Raw genomic sequence first — 26,864 nt, forward strand, 5'->3', positions numbered from 1 at the left:
CCCGTGGAGGACTTTGTTTCAGCCGAGTCCGACAGGCATGAGCGTCGTCGCCGAAGGACAGATGGTTCAAGCCATTCTCCATCTCAGGGTCCATCTTCATCACATAACTAGGTGTTCACCATCAGTTTGTGTTCGCTGTTATTTCATGATTTTGTTTTATTAGTTGGATTTTAATTCAGTTGTTAAATTTAAATATTAAGGTGTTTGTTTTATGTTGTTTGCTTTTAAATTTTAGTTTTAATATAATTTGTTATATGATCATCTGCTGTAAAGTTGTTTTGGAGGAAAGGTTGAGAATTTGGCCGATATCGGCATATCTATGATTTGTGTGGTGGTAGCATGAAATGTAGGAGAGTTTAGAAGTTACTATTCTAAATCCATTATGAAAGATACCATGATTTTTAGAAAAACACGAAAATGGTTTGTTTCCATTTTCGGGGTTGGAATTTTTCTATTTCCGAAAATTGCCTTAAAACAATTTGGGAACTTGATGATTCGTTTTGGAAGCTCAAAACCTATTTAAACTCCCTTCATTCTACACTAACAAACCACACTACACCCCACCATCATCCCGCACCTTTCACTCCAAGCTTTTCCTTCTTTTTCCTCTAAACTCCTGTTTCAGCACTTACGAGCGCGCCTGCGCCCTGTACAATTTCACACAGTTTAGTTAGAGCGCGACCCGCGCCCAAACTCTGTAATTCTAAAAACTTAGAGCGCGACTCGTGCCCAAACACTGTAATTTTAAAAACCCCCGAGCACGACCCGCGCCCATAGCGAGTGCACCCGCGCCCTGCCATCGGTGAACACGGAAGTTCCAATTTTTTTAGGGTCTTTCCAGGATTTTTGGAACTGTTCAAGGAGTCGTTGAGATGACATCTCCTATAGTCATACCTGAACAGTCTTTCGAAGAAGTATTAGGAACCGAGACCTATGGACATTGGTTCCGACACAGGATCCTGCAGTTAGGATGGCGTCATCTACTGGTAAGTGATGACGATTCATATTCACCAAAGCTTACTGCTTATTTCTACGACCACTTTAAATTCTATTGTAATCAGGATGGAGAACAAGAATTCTCCGTCGTAGTCGATGACACGACACATCAATTCAATAAAAATATTGTCGCTTTAGTTTCAGGATTACCAATACCTGATCCTGTTCACACATGGGCATATATGACCGATAATGCATACATTTATGATTATACATATTTCCATGAGTATTATGGGGGAGGGGTATTTCGAGTAATGGACCAGGGGCGATATAGCATTGCCCTTGGTAGCCTTTCCCTAAACGTAGGCACCACCATGTTATTCATCCCGATGAATATTTTGGGGAATGGCGTTCATTTCTGCAAACAAGATCTTTAGGTGACATTTTCCTCGCTTTTAGGCTGAGGGGCGTCGCCGATATGACATTCCCCGAAGTTTTAGTCGCTAGTCTTAAGAGAGCCCAAAGCATGAGGCGTAAGTATCTTCTTATGCTTTTTTAGTAAGTCGCGATCATTCGTAGTTGTTTACCTGTATTCTGTGAAAAATTCACATATTGGAAAAGGGTTGAAGTCATGAGACCCACCAATTGGGTGGTTCGCTCATTGCGAATAATGACTTGGCCGGGATGGCAGGTGCAACCTCATTTGGTCGCCTGTACATCCCATCGGACATAATAACACTTAACAAAGCGGGTTAGCATTAGTAGATGATAAATGACGGCAAGCTTGGCAAGTTATAATGGACTGGCAGGATGCGAAGGAACCTCATTTATTTAAGGAGGAGGAGGATGCTTAAGCGGGAGATAAGGTAAGTTTTTAGTTTTGTTATTGTCTGCTTATGTCTCAAGCAAATTTAATTCTGTTAACCCCATAATGGGTGGAACTCTTATAGAGTTCGCAAGATTTTTATTTCCTATATTAGTATGTTCTAACCTTGTTTTGCAGATGTCCCAGAATTTCACGCGTTTCCATGGTATTTTTCTACCCTCTTTATTTAAATGCTTTGAGGACAAAACATGTTTCTTGTTTGGGGGGGCATAGAAACACGTGTAATTAAGGCATCTGTTATGATATAGAAATGTATAATATGCATTTGTTTTCAAGTTAAATTTTTTTAAAAACATAAATAAATAAGTTTATGCTATACACATGGAATATTGGTATTGTTTTCTTTCTCTATATGCTCTTAACAATCTAGAAGTCTCACGTAGCTTTTGCATCAGAATAATTGTTAGAAACTTAGGTTAATATGTAGGTAATAATCTTTGCATCTATCTATAAATATATTACATGAGTATCTATGATTGTTAGAAGTAGTTTTTTGAAAGCTAGGCTAGAGTACTTATTCTACAAATCTGTGAGAATATAGCCTAAAGCCTTATATGAAATAAAACATTTGAGAAATGACACAAGGGAGAAGTAAACCGGATAAAGAAATCACACGTCCACTTGCTTGATCACTATGCCATATCCTAAGCGAGAATTTAGGCCCTCTTTGGATCGATATAGCCAGAAATTCAAACCTATGAATTATTTTCCGCTAGTCGCCCCTCTGAGCCTTTCTTTAGCCTTTCATAACCCACAAATCCTTTACCCTGTTACAAAAACAAAACAAAATAAATAAAAATAAAAATCAAATCAACCTACCCAATCTAGAATAAGTCTAAGAATAGAATGAGGAAGAAAGAAGAAGAGAAAAACAGGTGTAAACAAAAGGTAGTTAATTGCTTCAGAAAATAAAGAAAAGAAGTTTCCATCCAAAGAAAAGAAAAATAGAAATAGAAATAAAATAAAAACTCCGAAAAAATAGAATAAAAGGAGTTAAAAGCCAAAGAAAAAAATATATATGGCTAAGGATGGAAACAAAGTGTAGAAGCAAAAGTAAATAACAAGGTTTTCTCTAAGTTACATAATATGAAGACTCTACTATCTCAGACTTGTCCTTTTGAATATCCATTTCTTTCCTTCTTAAACCATCTCCTAATCCCCGCAACACCTAATAAAGATCTCTAGCTCAATTAGAAATATGTTAGTGTGATAGTAAGTGGCAGATGTGTTTGATCGACTCCGGCTTCCTTGTTGTCATTGAGATTGTAAGGTAAAGTGTGCCCACTGCACACTAGAGTAGTAGCTTAAACTTGAGCGGAAAAATCAGAGTGGTTTTCGTCTTGACATTTATGTGAGGACCTACTTAAGGACGCTATTCCGAGTTTTCAGAAACGAACCTGCTAGGCATTTCATAGTATTACTCATAGTATTTATATTCATATCATAGATGATTGATTATTATGCATATATTAGCTTAGGTTTTTGACTTGGTTATTCTTATTCATTTGCTAGTGAGATGTATAGATAGTTGGGACATGAATGAGGAAACAATAGTTTTATTTCTTAGTCGTTGTAGTATAGTTGAAGTTTGTGAGTACCTTCACTGGAAAACTCTCACAAGGCTATAACTGGTCCACTAGGGAACTCCTAGTGGTTTAAGGTCTTGTCAGATATGGTCAATGCAATCGCGACTCAAATAAACGAGTAGTTAGAACTCCATTTTGGTCACTTATTCTAATTTCTCATCTTTGCTTGAGGACAAGCAAAATGCTGTTTGGGGTGGTTTGATAAGAGCCCAAAACTGTAGTTTTAACCCTCATAATGATCATACTTTTAGACCAATTATGTGAGTAATAATTAAGAGTTAACACTGATTACGTGTTTTTATGCATTTCAGGTTTCAAAGTCCATTCTGTGTAGAAATGTGCCACTTTAGCGAGATAAAGGAGCAAAGGTCGGTTACTAAGGAGTTCCATGATTAAAGGCCAAGATTCAAGAAGACAAAGCCTTTCTAAAGCCCGGTCAAAAACTGAAAAGTCGACGCGAGCAGAAACAGCACACAAGTCAGCAGAACTTCCGAAGGCCGTATCTTTGGACTCAGACCTCGGAATGGGGCCTATCTTATGTCAAAACGACCGGCTCGGAAAGAGCTTTCCAATGGTCTAAGACTTGATCCAATCAGAGGAGCAGAAGTGGACGAAAAGTCTGTTGAAGTCAACTGCAGCTGAAGAGGCCTTTTTGGACTGAAAGTATTGGGTTTTGGGCCTGATTCTCTGGCCCAAAACATGGCTCCAAGCCCATGCACGATTTTTGGATCTGAAAGTATAAAAACCAAAGCTTCACTCTTTGTTAATGGTAGCTAGTTACACCTAAAAATTATATATAATTCTAGATCTAGTTTTCAGTAGAGTAATTAAGTTTAAGTTCCAATTTCAATTCTTGTTTTAGATTAAGTCTTGAATCATTGTTCTTGATTTATTAGATAAATAAAATAGTTATTTCTATCAATTTCGATTTTTGTCATTTCAATTTATAGATCTAATTTTAATTCTTGTTGATTATCATTTCATAGTTTAAGTAGATTGAAACATTGTTAGTTAAATTAGTTAAGTTAGAATTTTAATATGATGTGTAGTTATAATTTAATGGGAAATGATGGGTTGATGACTCAAGGCTAAAACCTCCATTAGAGGGGTTGATGAAGCTTTGATGAAAACTTAGTGGTATAGTGTAGAAGCATTGTAGAATCTATTCCACTCTAGAAGGTCGTGATTCGCCATGAGAATGGGTGGACGACCTCACATGCTAGTTAGTATTTGGTAGAAATGCCATGAACACTAGGGATTAGAACTTGAAATTCTTGCCGTAAGAATGTGAGAATCGAGATACAAGAATCTATGCTAGGTTATTAAGTTGGATTCGAGGTGGATTCAATTCCCCTCTAATCCTTATTCTAGATTCAAAAACAATCATATTTCCATAGCATTCGTAGTTTAAATTCAAATAATCAAGTTCATATTGTATCGTAGTATAACACCCTTCGTAAATCTCTCTTTAGACTTAAGACCGATTAATTAGATTAAAAAACATTCCATGCTAGAGAACTAGGAGTGGACGAATTTGTTACTCCACTCTATTTCGATAGAATTGAGAGTAGAAACTTTGATAAATAGAGACACATAAATAGTTTTAGTTTACTTACGTTTTGAGTTCATCGTTCATTTCGTAGGTAAACTATTCAATTTTATCGTTTATCAGATAGAGAACAAATATGTGATAGACAAATCAAACAACATCTCCAGAATGGCTACAAATTGCTACTTTGAAAATAAACAAAACACAAAATTTCTAGAAATAAAAAATATCTAAGCACGATAAAAACAAAGGTACGGTATTCATTTCACTGAATTGAATCATCTGAGAAGCATACCACTCAGTATTGTAGTTTCGTCCTAGATGCAAGGTTTAGGTCTACCATATTTCCACTGCCAACATAGATTGTTCTGCTATTACATGAACCCAATAAAAGAAGAAACATGACTGTTTTTTCAACTACTAACAATGCCCTATTCTGATCCTTTTAAAATACATGCATCCCATAAAAAAATTGGTGCTAATCTTGCTTAGTCTATGGTTAGCACCATGCCCATCACTCTATGACCACAAAATAATTTCCTAAAACAGTTTATGGAATAGTTCTACCCCAGAAAATGTTGGTTAAAGACACTATACTTTCAGCTTTGAGCGTGAGCCCCTTCCTGCACAGTGGAGCCAGTGACACTGCTTGCAGGAGCAATGCTATTATCTCCATTTCTTTCAGCTCCATAAGGCAATGGTGTTGCATACGTTTTTAGAGGTGGTTGGGCCTGCATCTGAGGATGAGTCATACCATAGGCAGTTGCACCCAAATCAATAAATTGCCTTCTGAAGAGTATAGTTCATTCAACCAATTGCAGGTCCGACTTAGTAAAGAATGGTTTTACTTTTAAAGCATAATGTAATGCCAAAGCTTAGTTCATTGCAAACTAAGCTTTGGCATTACGACTATGGTTGACATTTGATACTCCTTTACTCGGGGACATAAACACACTTGTTTGTACATCACTGTGGGGCTTTGTATGAAGAAAACAAAGTAAGCAGAATTTAGTGAGTGGTTTATCTGTGGATATCTTCTTAGGAATTAGCATGCTTGAAACTTATTGTTTTATGTATACATTATTGTTCTCTTTTCTTTTCTTGCGATCATTTCAATTTGAATGGTGATAGAAAAAAGCAAGTTGCTTCTCGATGCACCAAAAAATTCGACAGAGACATGGAGTCAGTTGGTATATCTGGCGAGGCAGAGAACAACTCTCCTGAAACAAATGTAGGGTTTGTCATTGTTCCTGATTCTGTTTCTATATTCAAATACAGTATCACAACATTAACATACTAATCACACATACTTCGAACATCACATCTCAGAATATTTGGAATTTAGAGTAACATATTTAGAATCCAAGTCCTACTTCCTAGTTAATATTGTGTTATTTCAAGAACATGAGTCATTCTGTTGACAAATTCTAATCATACCTTATGTTTTATAGTAAATAATACACATCAAACTTTTATAATAATAATAAAAACAAAAACAAAAAAAGCAAAATTCTAACTTTATATGACTCTTCCTCTAATCTATCCTTATTCGCAGCAACCCACTCTTGATATTGCTTCAAAAAAACCTTACACCTCTCAAGAATATATATAGAGACATTGAGGAATTTGTGTTTGATTTCAATTGCAAGAGAACACCAGTGTTTGATTTCGATTGCAAGACATAAAAAGTGTGGAGTTGGACATTGAGGAATTGGTGTTTGATTTCGATTGCAAGAGAACATCAGTGTTTGATTACGATTGCAAGACATAAAGGAGGAATGTCTAAATAATAACAAAAGAAAGGGAGGAATGACTAAATAATAACAAAAGAGATATTGCAATTTGCCTACTCGAGAGTTGAAGAGGCTTCTAAAAGACCCGCTTATCATATAGTGTAGAGATGATGCCAGAGGCATAGAGCAAAAACGTTGTGGATGTAAATAACGAGCTAACGGCACCCCTTTGATTTTTAAAGAAAACACGTGGCAATATGACTAGCAAGATACATTACATATCGATGAGATATATCGTGGTGATATATATCAATAAATCGTCAGTAGAATTAATATATTATTATATTATCAACCATGAATTTATCGGAGATATAGTGATATTTACGTTCGATATATATCGTGATAGTTTGCAATATGAGTGTGAGTATATGCAACGTGCGAAACAACTAAAGTCGGTTTCTTTAATCTGTTTTTTGTTTCTAACAAACGAGGAAGACTTCGCTACTGCAACGTATGATTTCGTTACCTCTTCTCAATATTTACACATCTTGTTGTTAGTTAGATTGTGTTGAGGATTGATTGATTTTAGAAATCTCGATGTAGTTGCAATGATAAAGTTTTTCTTATAGAGGCAATAGATTTATGAGCCTCTAAGTAGAGAGGTTTTTTACTTGGTTTTCATTTCTAATTCTATCTCTGTGTCTTGGTAAGGAAATTATTCATGCCTATATAAAGGCACGCTTCCTCTCATTCTCAATAAACTTTTTTTTTTTGTTTTCCCTTCAAATTGTTGTATTTATTATTTTTGCACCAGTTTTTTTCTTTGAGTTACTAGATTATAACACGTTGTCAGAACTGTTCTTACTTCTTATTCTAATCATTTGTGATGAGATACAAGCAAGTAACGTTAGCAGGGTAATTGTATATAGGTTTCTTGCTTCTTACTCTTATTTTTCGTTGTGAGATAAGAGGAAGTAACCTTAGCATGATAACTGTATATAAGTTTCTTGCTTCTTATTCTTATTCTTTGTGATGAGATAAGTGCAAGTAACCTTAGCATGGTAAATGTATATAGGTTTTGCTTCTTATTTATAAGAATGAGAAGTAAGAGCAGTGCTGATAACGTGTTGTAATCTAATTGCTTAGAGATAAAAATGTATGCAGGAAGACAATAATATGGGGGACGGGAGAAAACTATTCTTATTTCTTGTGTATTGAGAATGGGAGATGGCATGCCATTATATAGATATAGTTGTATGTAACCTCCTTATTAAGATACAAAGACACTATGGTACACAAATTCTAAATGGACATGAGAACCCTAAGAAAAATCCTTCTCTACTAAAAGCCCCATGGTGGGCATCCACGGATGGTCAATGCCATTTATAAACTTTGTTGTGGATGTTCTGTACTTCTAAGTTTATTGCTTATTGCCTTAATGAAAACCTTGTTACAAAAAAACCTGTAATGAAGAGAAACAAAAGTGCAAAATTTATGAAAACTTAAATTTTGTGTTTGGACAAACAGTGTTACCTCAGTTAAATTTTGTTAGGATTACCTAATGGGAAAAAATCTGATTTAATGAAAAGAGTGCAACACCATAAGTCCTTGCAACTCCTGGAACATCAATATATGTAGCTGTGGAAGTAATTATCGCAAAAGCCATACTTGCTCCAGGTTAACATCATATCATGGAACCAAATTGAAGCTTGGATTACCTTATTTTTCTTAAAAAGACTGACAGAGAAACAGGAGTCGTGTTGAAAAGTTAATAGGTGTTATATTCCATTAGCTCAGAGATAATAATTGAAGTAACAAGAAATTAATGAGAATGAAGTCAATGATATTGCAAGGTGGAGGCTTTGATTATGTGTAACTGTGTAGGCACCACCCCACCTTTAAGGTAGAATAAATTACCTCTATGGATCATTGGTCCTTCCTAATAGCCGTGTGCGGAAAATGATCACTAATAAACAGTGATTCTTCTAAAAGCAAGATATGATTGGTTATGCATACAATCCTAGGCCACAAAATGTCCTCTGAGTAAAATTCAGCCTTTTGGAAGATCACATCTAGCTGGAGTCTTTGTGGTGAACCACTATCCGAGAATGATATGTTGGAAATCACTTTATTCTACTTTAATGCTAAGTTGCAAACAATGTCGTGATGTCATAAATACTCACAATATCGATGTATTGCTTGTGCCACAGCAACAAAATGAATTGCTATTGCAAAATCATGAACAAAAACTTTTGTTTTAGTTCTAACTGAGACATTAGATAGGTCAGACACTTCACCGGGGAAAATTGGGGAGGGGGGCTTAATCCCCTCGACCCATAATTTTTTGTTGTTTTCCATATTGTAAACCGACTATTTTCCTATATCAACAGTGTGAGAGAAGATCGAAACTAATTAAGCCATACTCTCTTTTCTCCCCAAACTTTTCTGTTCATTAGCCTTAATAAGTATTGCTTTCATACCGGAGCAGAAGCTTATACTGTGTCACTTGTTGAAGGTGACATATATCATATACTCCTGTCTTGAAGATAGGTGTATGTGTATCCATATGAGACTAACTTGAAATACTTCAAGTTAGTTCACACCTTTTTTTTTGGGCTGACTGAATGTAAGGGATTATTGCTGGGCCTAAGTTGGATAAATATACTCCGTCCTACTGTATCTGAGGCAGAATACATGGGAGGCTTTTGAAGCTTCAAAGGGAGCTATATGGCTTCAAAGGGAGCTATATGGCTTCAATGGATGGTTAAGCAGCAGGGAATTAAGCGTGTATATTTCGATTGTTGTAACAGACAATTTGTTATCTGTTTTTTGGAGGCGCATGTATATATTGACATGGTTTGGAAGTTGTCATTGCTATGTCTTTCGATGCATAGTGCATCTTGTTATTCTGATAGGAAATGTTTCAGTTGTGTTTTTCTTAACCGGTCACAGATCCAATTCTTAATTGGATTCACAATACCATTAACAGTAATGTTCGCTTCTTTTTATACCTTTTAGTTTTCATTATGTCAACATGTAATAAATGCCTTTTTAAGAAGAATTATATTGATTTAATCTGAGTATAACAATCTGTGCTGTCTCCGCAATAATGCAAGTAACACCGTAATGACCAAGTCTTAAGGGATATACCGCTTACAAATTATTGTATTGGCAGTGTAGCAAATATAAAAAAAAAATTGTGTGTCTTGTCAGTTTTCGTGTTTTCAATAGAGCATGGCATTTTGAGGAAGCCCCTCTTTGATTGGAGTTGAGCCTCCAATACCTTTTCTCTGGGTAATCATATATTTATATAATTTTGTCTTGTTGAATTTACAGATGGAAATTCGATCTTACAAGTATGTTATACTCGTGGTACTGGCATATTTGTTTAGCCTGCAATCTGTTTCTGGGATTAGATTTGTAATAGACAGAGAAGAATGTTTCTCTCATTCAGTTGAATCTGAAGGGGACACTGTTCATGTTTCTTTTGTCGTGATCAAAGCTGATGCACCTTGGCATTACAGTGAAGATGGCGTAGACCTTATTGTAAGTAATTCCTTTTACCATAACAATTGTGTTTAGTTATACTTGTACGCAACAATTGTGGCTAGTTATTCTTGTACACAAACTCTCAGTCTCTCTCATTAAGAATCGGGTTCCTTTTGTTATCATAGTCCGTTACTCCATTGGTTACAAACAACTATACTAGGCATCATAGTAACACACTAGAACTTCACAAACACTTGTTTGCTGCAACCACAAGTATTCAATTCTCATGGTCAAATCACTCGAGGAACCACTCGTATGCCCTCAACACATAAACTGATGTTACTAATCTCACAAATGTGTGCCTCCCTATTATGCTAAATGGTTAAACCATTTGTTAAAGACATGACAGAAACAATATGTTGAAAGAAAGCTTGGGTTTAGAGGGAAAAACTTATTGGAGGATAGAGAAATATATGCTTTAAATGTAAAGGTAGAGAGTACGTACATACATATTTAGGAGGGGGTAATATGTTGCATATGTGATGGTGATGGAATTTGTTGTATTTTTTTTAATTTCCTAATTCAAAATGCCATAAACTTTTATTTGCAAGACAAAACCTATATTTTCTTTGAGGTTTTGACAAGTCCTTTCAATTGATATTAACGATGAAGACTAAACTCCGGAAAAAAAAGGATACTAAGAGATTTACGACATGTGTTAAGCCGACAGCTCAACACAAGCTGAATGCATGCCATTGTCAAAAAAATTCACGGTTCGTATGCGTACCATTGTGTGTTTGAGCAAACGCGTTTACATGGCATGTGGAGGTTTGGTAAGGAATCTGATATGCAGTCTTCATTTATAATAAATACTTGATTTCATGTGTGAATTTGGCAGCATTTGCTTAGAAACATGCTTTCTCTCGTATTCTTATATTGTACTTTCTGGAAACAGCATTGATCCTATACGTATATTCATTTTGTTAGGTGAAGGGACCTTCTGGTGATCAGATTCATGATTCTCGGGACAAGACAAGTGAGAAGTTTGAGTTTGTGGTTCACAGGAAAGGTCTTCATCAATTCTGCTTCACCAACAAGTCTCCTTACCACGAAACCATAGACTTTGATGTACATGTTGGTCACTTTACTTATTTTGATCAGCATGCAAAAGATGGTATATATCTCTATTCGTTATATTCCTTTTTTCCTCCTTTTAACTCCTCAAGTATTTATGTCGAATTCATGTTGATTTTTTTTTACTCTGCAGAGCACTTCAATCCATTGTTGGAGCAAATTGCCAAGTTAGAGGAAGCTCTTTATAACATTCAGTTCGAACAACACTGGTTAGAGGCCCAAACTGACCGCCAAACAGTAGGTATGGACTATGGACTAGAACCAACTTTGTCTACTTGCCCGAGTTTGTTTAAATCCATCTATATTTTCTTGGATCTTTTAGTATTACCCCCCTACTAGATGAGCCAATTAGGATTTACCCCAACTAGATGGGGAAATTAGGGTCTCCCCCCTGAATACACACAAAAAAAAAGTCAACCACTCTGGTTGACTTTTTTTTTGTGTGTATTCAGGGGGGAGACCCTAATTTCCCCATCTAGTTGGGGGAAATCCTAATTGGCTCATCTAGTAGGGGGGTAATACTAGTTAACCCTATTTTCTTTACATGAATGAAGTAAACAATACCAAAAAAAACTTATGTAACCTAGCCTGCAAAGTGTTCTCTGGCAGGCTCCGTAAAACCACAGGATTTTTTTCCTTTTTTCTTGATAAGTAGACGATTAGCTGGTGCCTTGAACATCCAGTTTTTATTTAAGCTGATGTTTGTCCTTTTTAGTGTAGTGTGGTTGAATGGCGAGAACTTAAACAGCGTTTGTAGCTTATTTATTGTCATTTTAATTGAGGGTGGTGTTTCTGATTATGATATGGGGGAAGGAAATTCTAGATACTACCAAATATTCCGGTTATTTCACCATTTGATTGTTTCGTTGCATTGCAGTGAATGAAGGAATGAGCAAGAGAGCAATCCACAAGGCTATGTTTGAATCAGCAACACTCATTGGAGCTAGCTTTTTGCAAGTGTACCTTCTTAAACGGCTGTTTGAAAGAAAGTTGGGCACATCCAGAGTTTAGATCAAAGGGATATTTGATGTTCGTATTAACCTGGTTTTCCTTTATTTCCAAGTTGAAAAGAATTAGTTTTTCAGCTCTTTTCAAGTTCTTAGTAACTCCGCAGCGGATAAAAACATGTATGATTTTCCTTTCACATTGGTAATTTACTGGGGCAAGGTTTTCTACATCAAAGGCATATTGTGAAAGTAAAGAATCAGTGTAAACAGTTTGAGCCCCGGATTAACTCTTTTAAAAAAGCATAGGCACTAACTATTCTACAATGGCCTGCTCTTTCAGTTGTTGTGTCTGTTGAACTGCAGGGTTTAAAGACATGATAAATGAGGGCTTCCATTGTGGATGGTGAAGTAGCCCTGTAATGCCTAGAAACGCACAAATTTGGAGTCCAGAAAACTCTGATCGACTGCGGAATGGGAGTCTTTTACCATATCAATTGACTCTTTTCCCCAACCAATCTCATTGGGAGTCCTCATTTTCTCAAAGTTCTAATTTTTGACGTATGAGCGAGTGATACTCCAAACAGTGTCGCTGATGTCTCTCGTTTAGACCAGCGATAGCTGTGGTACAGTTTTCTTGCTTATTGCCTTGTGCAAGCTGCATTACAAACGGGCCAAACATTTAATGTTTAAAAGCCCTACATACAGTTTTATCTTGCGTCACTGTATTTGAAATTAACTTTGGGATTTCAACCCGGAAACCATGCATCGCTGGTTCCATACGAGATCCCAGTGATATGAACAATAACTCTGTTCTTCACGTTGCATCTCATCCTCAGGAGAGTTGATCAAGACATTATACTTACAAAATGATTTATTGATTTCTTTTCATTCGTTTTAGGAGCCCAAACTCGATCCTAACCCGGTAAGGAATTAAACTAAAGATGATATGAACAAAATGGGGAATTAGGAGCAAGCAAAAGGGTCGTGTAACTAAAACCATATGCAACAACTGAAAATATGAAAACGGTGGAAAGTTGTATCCAGAGGAAATTTTATCCCTGACAAACCACCTAAAGGACATTCTTATCCGTGTATATAGGGAAACCACCAAATCCACAAACAGTTTTCCATAAAAATGTCAGACAATTGAGAAATTAATGACTAGAAGAAACAGAGAAGTTGAGCAGAGCTCAACATATAGTGATTCAAAAGTACATTAAAAAGTATTGTTCCCATCACTTCAACCAAACTTGCCCATCAACCTAGTTATGCACACCAAACTGATTCCGGCAAGCCATCACAGCTACACGCTCCAGTCCTTCCGAAAACTCCGGGGAGACAGGTAATATATGAAAACCTCCATTTCAAGACTCTGCGTGAGATGGTTGTATACAGCAAAACCAACTTTTCTGCAAATCAATTGATAATCAACATCAATATTGCAGTAATTCCACCAATTCATGCAAATCACCTAGACTCGCACAGAATATTGCAATCTGGTGGCTGTGAAAAGAAACTTATAATCGGCTAATGTAATATCTTCCCTATCAATTTTCCCTAAACTTAATCCATTTATATTACAGGTAAAGCGGTGGAATATCTCAATGATTTAGATCCCAAGATGTCATCACCAGAATTAAAATTCTTTAGAATCACAAGGATCTTGATCATACAGTTGAAAATCTAGTTCCATGTTAATAAAATGTTTGCATAGTTTGAACTATAAACAGCTCAAATAATATAACTCTCTCTCTCTCTCTCTCTCTCTCTCTCTCTCTCTCTCTCGCGTTAGAAAACTACGGGAAGAATTGAAAACTGTAGAAGGCAGGTCATTGGGGACTCTGTAGCATTCTATAGTTTAGCCACATAATCCGGCATCATCCGGTATTTTCGATTATCAAAATCTATTCACATGAACTTGAGTTAGCAGTCTTAGCACACACTTACTTTGGTTGACAACCTTTCTTGGAAATTACCCCCGACATTTGGAAACCTCTTTTTGTTTTTCGTTTTTTTAAAAAGGATGATGGGGTTAGGCAGACCCCTACCTGTTATATCTCAAGACAATATAGCCAACTTTATCCTTTTCAAAATATTTGAAAACCTCTTACCATAGCCACAACATTTGAAAGATGAAAATAAATCCTGCTTAGAGACCATTAGTAAAGGACTGGAAATTAAAGATATAATCTGCGATGGCGAGATTATTATTCCTCCAAGAGACTTGATTCACCATAGTCATAATAACTTCAATTAAGCAAGGAAAAGTGGAAAATTTGGAAAAACAAATAGCAGCTTACACTCTGGGGTTTGGCAGAATCTGTAGGCTGCCTGAAGGTGCGGATTTCATCCTTTTCTGGTGAGTCAGGCTTTCCACCTGTTTTCTTCTCATTCCTTGCTTTATTGAAAATCACAGTAAATCCCTCAGCAGAGGCAGGGTCATTGACATCCCATTCTCCAAACTTTGGCAATGGCCGACCCTTTTCCTGTTAGAAAAACAGATATTAGGAAGATGTTATTTCAGTCCCATACCAGAATAGCAGTTGCACTACAGATTAACTCGTCAACTTTTTGACCTTGACATGGAAAGATTTATATTAAATAGCACCAAGTGCTTTTCAAACCAAGTGAACAAAACCAGGAAGAAAAACTAGTCCTTTCTATGATTACTAAAAGAAAACATGACTGATTGTACACCATCCCTTTTACAATATTGACCGGCCCGCATGGATAAAATGACAAGGTGAATGCAATTCAAAATTACATTTAACTATACCAGAGAGTACTCGTCATTCAGAATTTCATCTAGAAACAGAACATTCTTTTTTACTATCATGTTTATATCTATTAGATATACAACCCAGGCTAATAAGCCACCAAGAACACAGATAACTTTACGCCCCTAGACAAATTAATATGAACCTCATCCAACGATCATGGAATAGATGGTATTCAAAAACAATGCAGACTACACATTTCGTTTACATGTGTAACCTCCATGAACCATTTTTCCAATCAGGAGTAAGTAACAGTGTTATAAATCTCACCCAATTAAGACATTCAATGAAACTATAATGTAGCAATCCACCACATACTTTGTATGATACAGCCAATTGCATATTTGAAGCCAGAATGCCATTTGAGGACCCTACAAATTTTACTAGAACGCAACGCAAGTAATCAATATGGAGATGAAGACCAGGTAAACCCTATCCAATCTCCAATATGTTAACACACCAAGATTAAAATAAATACATATTACAGAAAACAATGACTTCTGCTAAGCTTAAGTATGTTCAATTTCTTAATAACTCTTCAAAGCGCCAATTGTTGGCACGAAAGCAATTTTTGTATTGCTCAATATAAAAAAGGAGCACACTACTCATTAATCCATCAGTGTAACTGGTTACCTATTTTTGGTGAAGGTAGGAGTGTAGGACATGATCCCAAGTCATGGGTTAAAAGTGAAACCTTCTACAGCCTTACCATTTGAAAATTGCAATTCTTATTGAGTTAAACTTATTAATTGTTTCAAATTCAAATCATCGTCTTCAATTTCACAAACCAGTCTTCAATTTCACAAACCAACGTACAATATGCTTTATATTTTCAAATGAGTCCTACTTTCACAATATGTTTCATAAACTTTCACAATATGTTTCATATTTTCAAATGTGTCTTACTTTCACAAACTTCTCCCAATTGTTTCTAAATTTCGGATTGACCCTTCACAAAATTGTAACTGGGTCCAAGCTTGTTGGTTGTCATGCTTGAAACTGACAGACTGGAACAGCACTTGAGATTAATTAACTCTAGGAACTTTCTCTTTGCACACCTAATTGAGTTCTAAAGAGGACATCTCCAGAGCCAACCCGAATATTTTAGGCAGTTTCTATTATTGTAAACCCTGATTTTCATATATATATTGAAGTGATAGAAGGCCAAACCTAATTTAGGCCGTATCCTCTTTTTCTCCAAACTTCTTCTCCATTAACATAAATACAATTTCACTATTATCTTCTAAAGAGTGGTCATTTGCACAAATGAAAAGTTGGATCTAATATTTGAGTTCAAAGAGGGCGATACAGGTAAAACACAAACAGGATTACTTTTTTTCTCAAAGCAACCAACCTCAACTATATTTTTTATCCCAAATATCCAGAATGAGCTGAAAAATTCATGTTCCACCATTCAAATATAATCCAATACCCTAGTTTTCGATAGTGCAAGTTCCCTCAGACATACCATATAACCAAATTCCATCTCATATTTGGTCTACCTCTTGCTCCACAAGAAAAACATATATAACCAGCAGATGACCTTCTAATTAGGGAACTAATCTGCACTACATCTGTACCAACCATCTCAATTAACTATTAAACTAAATTCTCAGTTTATCATTTATTGGGACTATATTGTCACCAATATGTTGAAGATCAACAAAAATAGCTTCAATCACTTCTACAGCAAGTCAACCATCCTGCTAAATCTTGCCAAATATATCTTTCAAAATAATCTAAAAAGTCATTTGACAGAAGTGTCAGATCATCGTTAAATCCTTAAGATATACTTATTTAGAACAACAAGAACAGTATCTTATCCAAAATGTCTGAGGCATTCCAGTTACTAAATTTCACCAATTGAATCCTGTCTATTATTATAGTTTCATAATGACTCAGGTCACTTCAAATCATTCCTGAAAACCACAGCTGCAACAGTTTCACTTTTCATTTGAAATCTCACTAGCTACAAGAGTCTTAGCAGTCTACATCGCTCACGCTCAAACCATCTCAATCTTCTTTCTTTAAAATTTTGAACTTTTTCTATTCTTTCTAGAATTCACTGTCCATAATTTCAATTTCTAGCCTTATCACTCGTCCATATGACATCCTCGTGTCAGCTACACTAAATTTATGGACATGTTTCTTGGTTGCCCTGCATTTCAACCTATAAAGCATAGTTCCTCTCACTTCGTCTTGTACAACTTTCCAATTTGATAGGTATGTGTCAGTCCCATAGCTCTTCTTAAGCCCACCTCAACTTGGACATTTTGCTCTAATTTTAAGGCAACAAAACCTCGATCTCCTCAACCTTTAGAATACTGCACCCAAGATGTAGAATGTTGATCACCTTTTTCCTACGATGCATGGATACTCCAAAAATGTCATTGCACCGTATCGGTCGGGTACGATACCTATATGGGTACAGGATACTTCTAGGGTACTGGAATCCCTAAAATAGACCTAATCTGATAGTTATACTCCATTGAAATGTAAATTGTTCTTGAGGCTTTAAGTTGTATTGACTTTGACATGTGTTATAATAGTTTTTCAAGTGTTCCTGACTAACTTTACTCAAATAACTACTAACATAATTTTCAGAATACATATATTTTAAAATATTCATATTAATTAGTTGTACCCACCTGTATCCTAATATTTCAAAAAAGTTGTATCGTACCCTGGTGTCGCCGTATCGGTACCCGTACCCGTATCCGTGCATCATAGCCTTTTTCTAGTCAAATTATTATTTACGATCACATCATCCCTACATCCCTACGAACATTCCACCATCTCTGCTCTCTCCATATGGCATGACCTTAAATCATTAGCAATGGATGAGATACAACAAGAGAGCCTCCATACACCGCTTGATCCTCTGCTAATTCATCTTGTCAAGTTGTCGCTGAAACCTCAAACCTGGCTCCCTTCCTCGCCAACTCTATCCTCATCCGTGAAGTCGTAACCGACCAACTTCCCATCGTCTTGATCATCAAAGTTGTGACTGTCTTTATCATCCAACTCTCCTAAATCTTAGAACATACTAAACCCTTTGTTTGAAAAAATCTATTTTACATGGACACACCATATTGCAAAAATAATTTGTGTCGGATACGTATCCACGTGTCCGTGTTGGACACATGCGGACACAAAATGTATGTAATATACCTCAATTTTTATATTTCCCCGCGTCAGACACTTCTTATCCGTGTCGGACACAAACACGAATTAGGAAAAAATAAGATCACACAACCTCAACCCCTTCCACTCAAAGTACCTTCCATGTCCCTCCAACTTCCCCCAACATCATGGAAACTGGATCCATGATTCATGGAAGATTACCCTTTGGAGAAAACAGTATTGAAAGGCATGAAGCTGTAAGATTTTTAACAATTAGGGGTGATTCAAAACCCTGGGGAGCATCAAGAAGAACACAAAACATTCCATGAAAGAGAGAGAGAGAGAGAAGAGGAGGGGGGGAGCAGCGGATTTCCAATCAGTTATACAACGAAGAAAAAGAACTAATAATGATATTTCTCATTTTGTGTGGGCTGCAAAATCCGACATGAGCCTAAAGTCTTCAAGATACTATTCAACAATTAGTCTTTTAGTATAAAAAACTTAATAGTGCATCCATACATTTCCACACCTCTATCGAAACCCTATCTGCCCTAAAACTCCTTATCATCATATTTACTAAAACTGATTTTAGTCGAAATATCCCATATCTGCAATGTGTAATTTGTCTTGCATGAATTTAGTTTTATTTTAAGACTGGTTGATCTTCGTTTGGCTTATGATTAAGGTTCATATCTCTTAGTAGAATTCACATGTTCTAAGGATCTAATTTACCTATCTCCACAGCTAGTGATTTCTCACACGAAAAAGTAACATAAATTGAAACAAAAGATTGCATCTTCGTGGCACTCCTCAGAGCATAACATTGAAGGACACGAGCCTTTGTTTAGCCTCGACGCCTAGTTATATTATTGAATCAGAAATTGAGATATCAAGAAAAAAGAAAAAGGACTTGAAAGCAATATTGCTGCTTTCTGGCATTCCAAATTGGTAAATACTGATGTAACTGAAAAATTGCTAAGTTCTACCCATCATCCAAGAATTTGAAGTGTTATATCTAATGACATTTTGAGCAACCATACCTTGCTTACTTATCTTACTAAACTTTCAATCTTATTCATCAAAAATCTTACAAAAATGATTACGTAACCTATGATCATCAACCTCCAAACAACAAAGATTTTCCCGACAATGTTTATCACTAAGATGTGGAACAAATGATTTGTCTATTTTAGTATTAAATGTAATAACAGTTTGTAGCAAGTGAGTAATAACACAGTTAGCCAAGTTGAAACATTTGGAGAATCAAAATATTCAAAACTCCTAAACAAAGATATGGTTTTACAAATAAAGGAGCATGGCATTGGCTACTAGTCTACAAGAGTGATACGCCCCACCCGAAACAAAAGTAAGACATCAGCCTATCGTTCTCTTTCTCTATTCGTAGTCATATGTTTATCAGTATATAAATTAAAATGAGAAAAAACAGTTGCATAATCCAATTAGCTGATAATTTTATCTACTTCTATTGACAAGTGAATAATTTAAAGTCAACTTTCACAATCCAAGGTCAATAAAATTTACATCTTTTAACTCTGCTTAAATTAAGTAGAAAGAATAAACTCCAGTGATAGATGAATCAAAAGAGAAGAAGAAGAAGAATAGTATTGATCTTACCGACATGAAATTGAACAAGAAAGAAAGATGGGTCTACTTGTTTTTCTGGGAATTTGGAATTTGGAAGGAGAGAATGAATGAAAGGAATAATAATAATTATTATTATTATTTTATAGTGGGTCGGAAAGATGGTGGTGGGGTCTACTCTTTTTTGTTTTGTTAGACTATATGATAGCTATTCTCCTTTGATGGTGGTGGTGTGTCTCTCTGCACGTTTCCACCACATCATTTTTTTTTTTTTCAGTTTTTTTAAAGAAAAATTCCAGAAAATTAGGTATAGGTACACAGCCGCAAATTTCTTTAGTTAAGAGGAAATAGCAAACATTTTTTTTGTTTTTCCTCCATAAAAACTGAAATTTGACATCTGTCTCAAATTTACTTTTACAATTTTAACCTCTTTTATTAGTCTCTACTAAATAAGCCAACTACCAACAAAATAAAAACTACGAACTAAATCAGTTACCAAAAGAGTAGTGGGTTAATAAAAATAACTAAAATTCATCCGAAATCTACAAAATTCCAATTAAAAGTGAAATGAATTTCTGGGGAGACCAAAATAATGTGGAAAACATCAACTTCAAAAACGGAAAAAAGGTATGTTGATTACAACTAATTTCAATACAGCTTTAGCAATTTAAAATACATCTCTAATAATTTTGAATAACATATTTAAGCTTTGTTTGATGTAATTCAAATTGTGAAATTGTGAAAGGACAAATGACTTTTTTTTATAAGACAATTTTATTATTTGACAGAGAAGAGGAATGCAATTCTGACTCTGATTTTGAAGAATGTGTTGGAAAAAAAAAGAAACAAAAGATTAAGGTTGAAGAGGATAAAAAGAAAGGAGATGTTAAAAAGGAAGGAGATACAACAAAAGAAGACATTGACAATCGAGATATTGAAGAACTGAAACTTACTATTGGAAAACTGCAATTCCAAAAGCACGTGTTGATAGAACAACTTAAATTGTGTCATGAGGAAATAATGGAGCTGAAAGACAAACAAGGTGCAATGAGCGCTAACAAAATTGTTCTTGAAAGTATGATTGGAATGGGGAAGAAGCGACAAGAAATAGACTATATTTATCTAGGCTTTGAGTGTCAAACATGTAGAAAAGAATTTACAAATGACAACCCCGCAGATGCAAAGGGAAAAGAAAAGAAAACTACAATAAAAGTTGAGTCGAATCGATGCCATTGGAGAATCTAACAAAAACAAGTTGAGAGACGTTGCTACAAGCCCACTATGGAAATTTCTCGGATGATGACCAAAAGGTTGTGGTGCAAAATTTCTTCAATCAAGCTTCTAAAAGGTATTTGATAATAGTTTATGAAATAAAAATGGCATACCCTTTTATTATTTCAAAGCTAGTAAATAGTAATACAATATTATGTAGTTTTTTTTTTTTTTTTTCTAGGTTGGCTTTATATATTTTAAAGATCTACCTTGCCGTTGCATGTTTTTGATTGGTTATGATGCTTTAACTGCTTTTGCTTAAGTCATAATTCTTTCATTTATTTTAGCTTGTGTGTCGTAAATGAGTCAAAAAACAAATTAAGAGCTGTAAACAATAGAGAACCGAGAGCCTTAGAGGTAGAGCAATTGGCCTAGCTTGGTTTGGTCCCTAGATGATCCAACTTCAGTTTTTTCCAAGGATTTCCTAGTCCATGTGATACATAGCCACTGTTGTTGCATATATGGTCAGTAATCTTAAGCAATATAAAGACGGATAATATAAACAAAGAAAATAAGGAGTACCATGTTCAGTTTTTGTGTTGACATTTTTGGGTTATTGGATTTATTTTCCTTTGTTTATAAGTACTTTCTAACATTATATTGAACAATCATTATGGCAGCACAATAGCATGGAATGGAGGTGATTTCAACATTAAAGGAATTGTACTTGAAGATCTAATGTTTAATAAATTTTTAAGTAACGAGGTAATGTTTGTTAATGCATTATAGTAAAACTTCCCATAAAATGATTAGCAATTAATCGCAAAAGCACTAACTATTGTTGGCCTGTTATTGTTTACATGAATCATGTAGATCATTGACTGGTTCATGTCATATTTGAGAGAAAACAACACAAATAATGCAAAGAGCAAATTCTTCCATTCAATGTGTAAGGTAAATGTTAGCTACCAATCCCATATTTTTTTTAATCTATGTTATCTTCTTCTTTTCCTTTTTTTGGTAAACTAAAATAGTTACATATTGTTTCTAGACATTTATTACAGATGAGAACCAAAAAAATGTGAGATCCTTTCTAGAAGATGTTTTGGAAATAGTTGAAGAAGATGTCATGTTCTATTTCTTTCCGATTAACACACCCAAAACAAAAAGGTCAAGGGACAACTACCATTGGACACTTCTGGGATTGGACTATGACACTTGGGAGTGGATTTATTTCAATGCGTTGCTGCCAGGAAAGACCTCAAAAGACAAATACAAAAAAGATGCTAAAGTAATGGTTAGTGACCTTATTAAATGCACCTCTACTTGCTTCTTCTTGCGTGGTTTAACATTGTAACTAAATACATTATTATGTTTCATTGTGTTAACCTTAAAGCATTGCATTCAAAACTTATCTTAACAAAGTCTAAATAGTTTGTTTTTGGCCTCTCCTTGCGAATCATGTGACCAAGTCCTTCCTACTTGAACCCAGTAAATAGAGATTCACTTATTTGTTTCTTGTATTATTTCATCTTCTAACTAAATAATTGAATTTGCAGAGAGATAAAGTGACTGAGTTGGTGAACAAACAACGATATAGAGAAGGCAAAAAATTGTTGCCAACAGATTCCCCAATTCAAGTTATGGACTGCCCACAACAATGTTCACCGTAAGGGGATAAACTTGAAACGACTTTATAATTAAAATATATTTATTCTAAACTGGACTTAATATCAATTTCTTCGCAGAGGGAAGACAATGCAGTTTATGTATGCAAGTTCATGCAATGGTCATACGAGGGAAAAAACAAGTTCTTGTTCGAAGAAGGCAACTTTGAAGAAAAAATCCAAAAGACTCGTGCAAAATTTGCCTACAAGATCTTGTCTGACAAGTACAGAAGTTGGACTTCAAAGTCAAATAAAAGCAATGAGATTTGAAAAGAAGTATGTAGCTGAATTTTTTTTTTTTATTATTATTTGTGTCCGGAGGAATAGGGGGGATTGGATGATATATATATGTGGATGGATGTTAAGTCTTAAGTTCAATATATGCACTGGGAAGTTAAGTCTTAAGTTCAATATTTGCACTTGGCAGATTGATTCAAGTTCCAATGTTTTTTTGGAAACAGAGTAGTTGGTATTCTTATGATAATTGTTGTCAATATTCCATACAGTTGAGTATCAGTTCATCGAATTGGATAATAATCATAATACTACACATCCATCCGCATTGTTTTATTATTCCATAAGAATTCAAAGGTTTTATAGTCGTACCTCTATTGATACGAGGTGCTGCTCCACTCTTCTATTGGTTTAGTGCGAAGGGCTGCCCTACATTCCTATTGGCACGAAAAGAGTCCGCGTTACCCGCTTTTTTCCGAAAAGTATTTTAAGATATCCCATAAGCAATCGAACTACCCTACGAAAGCAGCAAAAACAAAAGAAAGATCGCTAATGACCTCTCACGGGAACTTATGTGAAAGAGAAGAACGAAGCAAACAAGAAAATCCGAGCTAGGTCATCTCATGTACCTTGCTGCTACTGGGCTGAAGAAGCACTTACTTCCGTTTATTTGATTAACATACCATCCCTTCCCTACTGCTACAGGGTTTTTAAGTTTTAATTATCCAACTTTATTTATTATTTATTTCATGTGCAAAAGCATTCAATTCAAGAGGTACCTTTAATTTAACAACTTGTATTTACATTTCTTTTCATCTTGTCGTAAACTCGAGCACAGGATCTTCGGACATAACGCATACTAGGGAACAAGTGGTCACAAGTTTTGCTTTGTTCGGATAGTAGAACGCGACTTTCATGACACAGCCGACAGGGCCCATAAAAAACATAACAAACAATGTCAAAACTGCAAGTCTAAAATATGAAAAGGAAATGGAATTTATATAAATAAATAAGAATCATTGGTTCAACACAAATCCATACTAAAAAGAAATAGAAAATGAAAAAAAAAAAAAGAAAAAGAAATGAAAAAATCAGCAAACTATGGTTGTCTCTAGCAGCCCGCAGTGCAAGTTGAAAGATTATGGTACCCATACAAATTGCACCTGCTACACTTACGCAATTTTCTCTCTCTCGCACCCATACTCTCTTTCCTTTTATTCCTCCTGCGTCCTGGAGTACGTTTAGTATCGGGCAAAAGATAAATGAACCTTCGGGCTTTTCCTTTGGTTTGTCAATATCAGGAGCGGGATTAATCGACCGCGGAGTAAGAATCACTTAAAAAACACAAAAAGAAGATACGGGTCACGGAACTTGTGCACGTCTTCACCAATACTGAGTATACATTGTAAAGCATGCTTACAAGGAAAAGATTCAATGGTCCACACATTGCAACTGCAGAAGAAACGCTTTAAATCAACGGGTGGATATTGTCAGAATGAACCTCAAACACATCATCAGCTGACTTTGTTACTTTCCAAGTCCGACCAAGTTGAATTCTCTCAACAAGCCTTTTCTCCATTTTCAGACACATCATTGATTTCCATTTGTTACATTTTTCCCGGCGCCTCGTCATCATGTCCATTATCTTAACACGGATTGTATCCAACATTGATGTAATCGGCATGTATCGTTCTTTGCCTATCCAAGAATTAAAGCTCTCGGCAATATTAGAACACATCTCCCCAAACCTAAGTCAAAAGAACCAAAACAAAGCGAAACAACTTCAGTTGGCTGACAAAAACAAATGAAGAATGTCATAGGTACAACTAACAAGTTTTCCCAATAAGGATACTATGTCTAACACCATGTCTAACTTATATGTGAATAAGAACTAGTACGTTACAAGCCTACACCAACGAACATTATACCACCAAATATATATACATCAATATATATAAAAAAAAACATTTAGAAAGGATAGAGAGTACCTATTCCCCTGAAAATATACATTTGCCCAATGCTTATAAGGCACTCTCTCTAAAAATTTATCGACTTCATCTCCACCAACAAGTCTCAAACTCACCCATAGCTTCGTCAAATTCAGGTGTTAGTTGCAAAGATAAGCACAATCAGAGAGCAACTTCGAACATAAGAACGTTTGGAACTTTTATCGACACGGCCGTCTTTATATTATTCTTTAAATGCCAAAGACAAAAGCTATGGTAGGAATCAGAAACACGATTGGGATATAGGTCACCAGCCCATGATGCCTATCAAGTAATAAATGTAAGCCTTCTATCATTAAACAACTTTCTTCAAATTTTTCAGAACCAAGCCCAATTGCCATCATCCTCAGACACAACAACAGCAAATGCCACAGGAAATAAACCTACAAATACAACAAAAGTGTCTATGAAGATTAACATTTTCATTGAAAAAAAAACATTATACTAAAGATACATCAAAATCTATGAAAACAGAATAAAATACATATTATAATTTATTTGACATATCATTTTCTCTAAAAACATGAAACTTAGGTAATCACACAAATGTATAAAAAACTTACCTTGATTGGCATTTTTAGCTGTTGCAGATAACATACACCCTTTGTATTTTGCTTTCAAAAAAGTACCATCCAAGCAAACCATGGGTCGGCAATAATTAAACCCATTATAGCACGCCTCAAATGAAATAAAAAGCCTCTCAAACTTACGAGTCACTTTGTTCACCTCCAAGTCTGTATAAGTACCCGGATTGGTTCTCCTCAAGTTATCCTCATACCAGTTCAAAAGTGCATAAGACAAAGCATCATCACCATATATCTCCTTCATAGCAAGTTCTTTCCCAGTGTAAGCATAATAGTAACCCAAATTCAACTTAAAATCACGTTTGAATTCTTTTACAATATCTATAGGTTTCAACAAAGGGTTGTCTCTCACTTGGTCAATAATAACACTCTTCACAAGCTGACTTGTCATCTTGGGATTCATTGCATCCTTAAACCCAGCACCACAAGTATGGTTAGGAACCATTTATGTAATTTCAAATAACTGAAGCATTTTGAACCTTGCATATGCATGCACTTTCCAAGGACATCCCATCTCCTTCTTCATGGTACATACAGCAGTAACTCTCATAGAATCATTCCTCTCCAGAAAATAAGAATACCCATTTTCAAGACAATATTTTAGTAACGTAGTCTTGAATTCAACAGAACCACCACGAAACCTCTGACCAACTCCAGTTATCAATGTTGCCCATACAGAAGACTTCGAAGGCCGCTGAATTGTAGTAGACACATCACACATCTGTGTAACACTACTACTACCACTACCATGAGACAACATTCTAAGTGGTTGTTCAACCATGCCAACATACATCTCCACAGAACCATATCCTTTAGCATAAACAAAACATGCTAGAGATTGCGATCGTAATCGATTGTCAATTACTTTTTTTTTTCTTCACTTAAACACATATAAGTTACATGTGGTTGGAGTAAAATCAAGCCATCGGTACATATAATGCTTTTAACTTCACTAATCCTAGAATCCAACCCAATTCGAACGTAAAAATTTTTCATTCTTATACAATGTCACCAAGAACCACCGAAAAGTCCATTAACTAAACAACAAGAAAAAGTCCGAGGAAAAAAGAAATTGTAAATACTGAATATGGATGATGATATATACATAAGCAAAAATAAATCAAACAATAGTAGATTGAATTCTAACAATTTACCTATTTTGTTATGCAAGAATTAGATCGTGATATCACGATATCTCAAGAAGAATTCATGTATCGGTTGAAATAAAAAGAAATATGAAATTTTGTGATACTCCAAAGAAAGATAATGGGAAAAACACAGCCAAATTTGAAAATTTGGTTTGAATTTATTTTGGGAGGGATAAAAGAGCATCGTTAGTTCTGATTAAGAATTTTCTCTTTCTCTCTTATTTGGTGTGCGAAACAAATAAGCAGTTACA

At 35.4% G+C, this 26,864-nt stretch overlaps 3 protein-coding genes across 3 annotated transcripts; 1 reads left to right on the forward strand and 2 right to left on the reverse strand.

The window, feature by feature from the left end:
* The first annotated feature begins 7,024 nt into the window (after positions 1-7,024).
* LOC147473080 (transmembrane emp24 domain-containing protein p24beta2-like) lies at positions 7,025-12,514 on the forward strand. Its single transcript, XM_086587834.1, has 5 exons — positions 7,025-7,201; positions 10,027-10,236; positions 11,167-11,353; positions 11,447-11,554; positions 12,191-12,514. The coding sequence occupies exons 2-5, from the start codon at positions 10,027-10,029 to the stop codon at positions 12,322-12,324; spliced, it is 639 nt and encodes a 212-aa protein (XP_086443960.1). The 5' UTR covers positions 7,025-7,201; the 3' UTR covers positions 12,325-12,514.
* Positions 12,515-13,276: 762 nt separating this feature from the next.
* On the reverse strand, positions 13,277-20,074 carry LOC147473081 (protein NOI4-like). Its single transcript, XM_086587826.1, has 3 exons — positions 19,796-20,074; positions 14,561-14,746; positions 13,277-13,669 (listed from the first exon to the last, which is right to left on the reverse strand). The coding sequence occupies exons 1-3, from the start codon at positions 19,799-19,801 to the stop codon at positions 13,625-13,627; spliced, it is 237 nt and encodes a 78-aa protein (XP_086443952.1). The 5' UTR covers positions 19,802-20,074; the 3' UTR covers positions 13,277-13,624.
* Positions 20,075-25,192: 5,118 nt separating this feature from the next.
* LOC147473082 (uncharacterized) lies at positions 25,193-26,282 on the reverse strand. Its single transcript, XM_086587840.1, has 2 exons — positions 25,445-26,282; positions 25,193-25,264 (listed from the first exon to the last, which is right to left on the reverse strand). Exons 1-2 carry the CDS (start codon positions 25,908-25,910, stop codon positions 25,200-25,202), a joined length of 531 nt encoding a protein of 176 aa, XP_086443966.1. The 5' UTR covers positions 25,911-26,282; the 3' UTR covers positions 25,193-25,199.
* Positions 26,283-26,864: the final 582 nt, after the last annotated feature.

This window comes from Coptis chinensis, unplaced genomic scaffold, assembly GCF_015680905.1.
Source record: "Coptis chinensis isolate HL-2020 unplaced genomic scaffold, ASM1568090v1 utg4887_pilon_pilon, whole genome shotgun sequence".
Taxonomy (NCBI): domain Eukaryota; kingdom Viridiplantae; phylum Streptophyta; class Magnoliopsida; order Ranunculales; family Ranunculaceae; genus Coptis; species Coptis chinensis.